This window comes from Nematolebias whitei, chromosome 11, assembly GCF_014905685.2.
Source record: "Nematolebias whitei isolate Nwh7 chromosome 11, NemWhi1, whole genome shotgun sequence".
Classification (NCBI taxonomy): Eukaryota; Metazoa; Chordata; class Actinopteri; order Cyprinodontiformes; family Rivulidae; genus Nematolebias; species Nematolebias whitei.
The window spans coordinates 48,072,936-48,077,792 of NC_056508.1; the positions used below are offsets into that span (position 1 = coordinate 48,072,936).

Here is a 4,857-nt window from a genome sequence, read left to right on the forward strand (position 1 = left end):
TTCTGCTCCTCCTCCTCTTCTTCTGCTCCTCCTTTTCTTCTCCTCTTCTCTTGCTCCTCCTTCTCTTCTCCTCCTCCTCTTCTCCTGCTCCTCCTCCTCTTCTCCTGCTCCTCCTTCTCTTCTCCTGCTCCTCCTTCCAGGTCCCTCAGCTGATCTGTGGCCCATCAGAACCAGAATCTCCCCTCAGCATCGTGGAGAGCCCGCCCCCTCCCTGTATGGAGCCAGAGGGAGGGGAGGAGGCGGCCAAGGACTCTCTGACAGGTAACAGGAAGTGGAGCAGTGCTGGTCGGATCTGAACCGGGGACCTTCAGTCGGCTGAAGGTGTTCATGAGTCGGCGCTGAGTCAGCATTTTTACTGATTTGACTTCCTTCTGAACGACTTCCTGTTTATGTTGAACTTTGTTCATCGTAGCTGTTAGCATTCAGCGTTTGCTCATTTTAGCTACTGTTTTAGCTGCAGTTTTGTTTTAGCTTCTGATTTGTCAGTTTGTAGCCAAAGTTCGGCTGTCGTTCAGCTCTCAGCGGTAACTCCTTGTTTTGGTTTTTACCCGTTTCTTCCTGGTTTTGTCAGATTTATAAAACGCTCGTCTGCCGTTCCCTCAGATCCCTCCGCCCCCCCGCTGACCTCCTCCTCCTCGTCATCAGGTGCCTCCACGCCGGGCGCCGTTCCTCCCAAACCCAAGAAGCCACGGGGCCTGGAACTGCCCTCCTCCCCGTACCTCCCCCCAGGCCTGTCCCTGGATAAGGTTGGGCTGGTCACATGACTCACTGCCTCCCTCCTCTGGCCAAGCTGTGACATCACTTCCTGTCTCTGCAGGTGAACGCAGCGGTCAACAATCTGCTGGCTCCTGGATCGGCGACTAACACGCTCACCCCGACTGTCATCACCTCCCACGCTCTGGTAAACCCCCACCTGTCTGTTAGCAAAATATCTCATGAGCTAGTGGCTGGTCAGTCTTACAGACACTGAACTAATGTTGGGTGTGGTAGTAGCCGACACCCGGGCCTTCAGTTTGATTTGTTCTGTCTGAGCCCAAAGTGAGACTGACCCAGCAGAACCAGAACCTCTGAGTCCAGCTTGGTGTTTGTGTGTGTTCAGACTCCCGTCCTGCTGACTCCCAACGCTCTGCCCTCAACCATCCACTTCTGGAGCACGCTCAGTCCCATCGCACCCTCACCCGCCAAGCTGTCCTTCCAGGTAATACACCGAGCCCACTGCACACACACTACATAGAGAGAGAGACACATGCACACACACACAGAGAGAGAGACACACACACACACCACACAGAGAGAGACACACGTGCGCGCGCACACACACACACACAGAGAGACACACACACAGTCCTCCAGTCTTTGTGAGGACTCTCAGGGTCTCCATCTGGAGCGCTAGAACCAGGTTTAACGCAGACCTGGTGTCCTCTCAGGGTCTGGAGCCCGGCCCGGTCCTCAGGAGAACAGGAAGTGTGTGCAGGGTTCTGGCTCGGCCCGTCCTCCATCTGTCATGTGGTTCTGTTCTCTTCAGAGGCTTCAGTCCCCCGTCGTAATAAATTCTGTTTGACAGTCAACGAAAATAAAAACTAAAACTCAAAGGAGGGGTGAGACGTTCAGGAGCTGGTTCTAGTGTGGGACATTACAACACTTCCTGGGAAACCTTGATGTTTGATGATAAAAGTTAATAAATTCTTTTTGTTCTGGGTTTTGAAACCATCACGTTTTTTCTGATTTAAAAAATGTAAAGTTTTATTTCTGTCCACCGTCTAAGCCCCTCCATTTGCAACTGGGTCCTGGACTTCTTAACCAACAAACCGCAGTCAGCGAGGATCCACAACTTCTCCCTCTCCACCATAACCCTCAGCACTGGCTCTCCTCAGGGATGTGTGTTGAGCCCTCTCCTGTTCACTCTGCTCACGTATGATTGTGCAGCTACCCATCCAGGCTGTCACATTGTAAAGTTTGCAGCTGATACAGCGGTGGTGGGATGCATCACAAACAATGATGAGTCCAGCTACAGGCAGGAGGTGGAACACCTGGAGAGCTGGTGCAAAGAGAATAACCTTCACATCAATGTGTGGCATGGAGGCTGCACAGCTGCAGAAAGAAAAGCTCTGCAGAGAGTGGTGAAGGCTGCACAGAAGATGTTGGAGTCAGTCTCCCCACCATCACAGACATCTACACCTCCAGATGCAGGAAGAGGGCCACCTGCATCATGAAGGACCACACTCACCCAGCACACACACTTTTTGTCCCGCTCCCCTCAGGAAGGAGGTTGAGGAGCATTAAGTGTAGAACCACTAGACTAGGGCTGAGTACCGAACTTGGGTTCTTTACAGACCGACATGCTTCGGTAGTACCAAGTATCAAAATATTCCTCGTCTTTCGGCGCCAAGTTTCGGTGATTGGTTGTAACGCTGCACATGGTTGCAGCACACAGGAAAAACACATGTGGTTACGCCCACAGCCGGGGTTCACGTGTATCTGTGTTGTGAACCAGTTGTGTGTCCTTGAACCACTTAAAAATGCCACAAAGGTCGAAAGTGTGGCTCCATCTTAGGCGTTTTAAAGATGATGCTAACGTGACCCTCTGTCTGTGTGTCTTCAGTTTCCCTCCAACGGCAGTAACCAGATCCACATCCCGGCGCTGAGCGTGGACGGACTCTCCACCCCCGTGGTTCTGTCCCCCGGACCCCAGAAACCCTGAATCCCTCTCGACTCTCAGAGATCTGAGGAGGATCGGACTCATGGGGTGTTTCTGACAGAGAATCGGACAATGAAGGACGTCCTTCGTTCTTCTTAAGCCCCGCCCCTGCATCTTCTGAAAGCAGAGGGGGCGGAGCTGCTGCAGATTCGTTTGACTTTAGAGCATCGAGCCGGAAACTGATCGGACTGGTGTGTAACCATGACGACCGCAAGCATCAGGACCGGTTTTTACACCAGAAACGCTAAAGAAAGGAACCAGAACTTTTTAATAAACCCAGCCCGAGGTGGACCGGGTTATTTATTGCTGACCTCGCTGCAGATGCTTACAGAACTTTTTCTTCACACACACTTAGAGCCGTTGGAGGGTATTTATTTGGTTCTTTTGGGCCGGTCCTCCTTCGGACTTCTTTGATTGGAGCTCCTTAGTTTAGTTTTGAGATGTTGGAGCTAAGATTTTCTCTTTAAAGGGACAGTTTGTATATTTTAAAGTGAGGTTTTCTTGTGGATTCTGTCACATTCCTTCGGCTGTTAGTGGATGTGGTCACATTCCTTCGGCTGTTTGTTGCAAATGCAGTCACATTCCTTTGGCTGTTTTTTGCGACTGGGGTCACATTCCTTTGGCTGTTTGTTGCAGATGCTGTTAGGCTCCTTCGGCTGTTTGTTGCAGATGTGGTGAAATTATTTCGGCTGTTCGCTGCTGTTTCTGTTCTTGAGTGATGCACTTTTCCCTCCAGCAGCAGGCGTGTAAACCTTTAGCTGTTTTTGTTGCTGAAAGCTTTGGGCGGGACGTTAATGCTGCAGCTGCTGGTCTGTCCTTCACGAGGTGGATTCAGGACGTTTGTTTAATGTGTTGGGTTCACCTTCGGCTGGTTTGTAGTATCTGAAGGCCGGCTGCTGCCGCTGCTCTGCAGAGACACTGAGAGTAGTGGACCGGTGAGCTCTTTTCTGTTTACAGTTGCTGAAGGCGTCTGGGTTTGGCTTCAAAGACGAGACGAGGGACAACATTTGGATGAGCTTGATTTGTGACGAAACGCCGACCACTGTCCGACTTTATCGTTCTTTTTCTGTGGTGTTTCCAGGCTTGCAGCCTCTTCGGCTAGTTCGTTTTGGTGTTTCAATCCCTTCAGTCTCCTGTAGCAGCTAAAAGGTCTCTTCTGTCTTTTCCAGTAACTAAAATGTCCCTTCGGTCTCCTAGCAGCTAAAATGTCCTTTCGGTCTCCCCTAGCAGCTAAAATGTCTCCTCGGTCTCCTCTGTAGCAGCTAAAATGGCCCTTCGGTCTCCCCTAGCAGCTAAAATGGCCCTTCGATTTCCTCTATAACAGCTAAAATGGCCCTTTGATTTCCTTTATAGCAGCTAAAATGGCCCTTCGATTTCCTCTATAGCAGCTAAAATGTCCCTTCGGTCTCCCCTAGCAGCTAAAATGTCTCCTCGGTCTCCTCTGTAGCAGCTAAAATGTCTCCTCGGTCTCCCCTGTAGCAGCTGAAATGTGCATTCAGTTCATTCAACCTTTATTTATACAGATTAATCACATTGAGCCTCTGAGACTCATTTACAAGTGAGACCTGATTTAGACGGACAGACAAAAGTAAAGGAAAGAGAAAACAAGAGGAGAAGTTTAAAAAAAAAAAAATCTCTCCCCATGTCCTGGCAGGGGCACAGTGTGAAAGTCAGAAGGTAAAAGACCTCGCACATAATGACGTCATAATAATAATAATAATAACTGAAGAGGAGGAGGCCGACAAAGGCGCTGAGATGTCCATAAACACTGCCAGAGAGCTCCATAGTCCTGATGAGAGATGGTACAGTTTCTTATCAGCCGGCTCAGCTCTGATACAGGTCCACAGATGTCCCAGGAAGGGGAGGGGGAGCAGAGCTTCTTGTTCACATGACCTCCAAGAGAAATTTGAGATAAGTTGGCCTATTCAAGGCCAAGCGGGGCAGCCAGATTCAAAGAGCACTGATTGTTTTGGGACAGGCCGACTGGTTAATTTAATCGTCTTCAAAGTTCTGCTGGTACGTCTCGGTGGCGATCCAAACAGACGGATTTTGTGGTCACTCTGCCATGCAGTGCTTGTAGCCTTCTCCAAGGTCGATTCCTTCACGCCAGCGAGTTCCAGGAGCCGCAAGTCGCCTGCGATTCTTAGAAATCACGTCCA

The 4,857-nt window shown here is 50.2% G+C and overlaps 1 protein-coding gene across 1 annotated transcript in view; it reads left to right on the forward strand.

Moving 5' to 3' along the window:
- Positions 1-3,041, forward strand: part of elk1 (ETS transcription factor ELK1) — a gene marked incomplete at its 5' end in the record, with an annotated part of 6,150 nt that extends 3,109 nt beyond the window's left edge. The window contains 5 exon segments of the mRNA XM_037685080.1: positions 141-261; positions 604-746; positions 818-901; positions 1,100-1,198; positions 2,603-3,041. Coding sequence (XP_037541008.1) covers positions 141-261; positions 604-746; positions 818-901; positions 1,100-1,198; positions 2,603-2,701 — 546 coding nt within the window.
- Between the last annotated feature and the right edge of the window lie 1,816 nt (positions 3,042-4,857).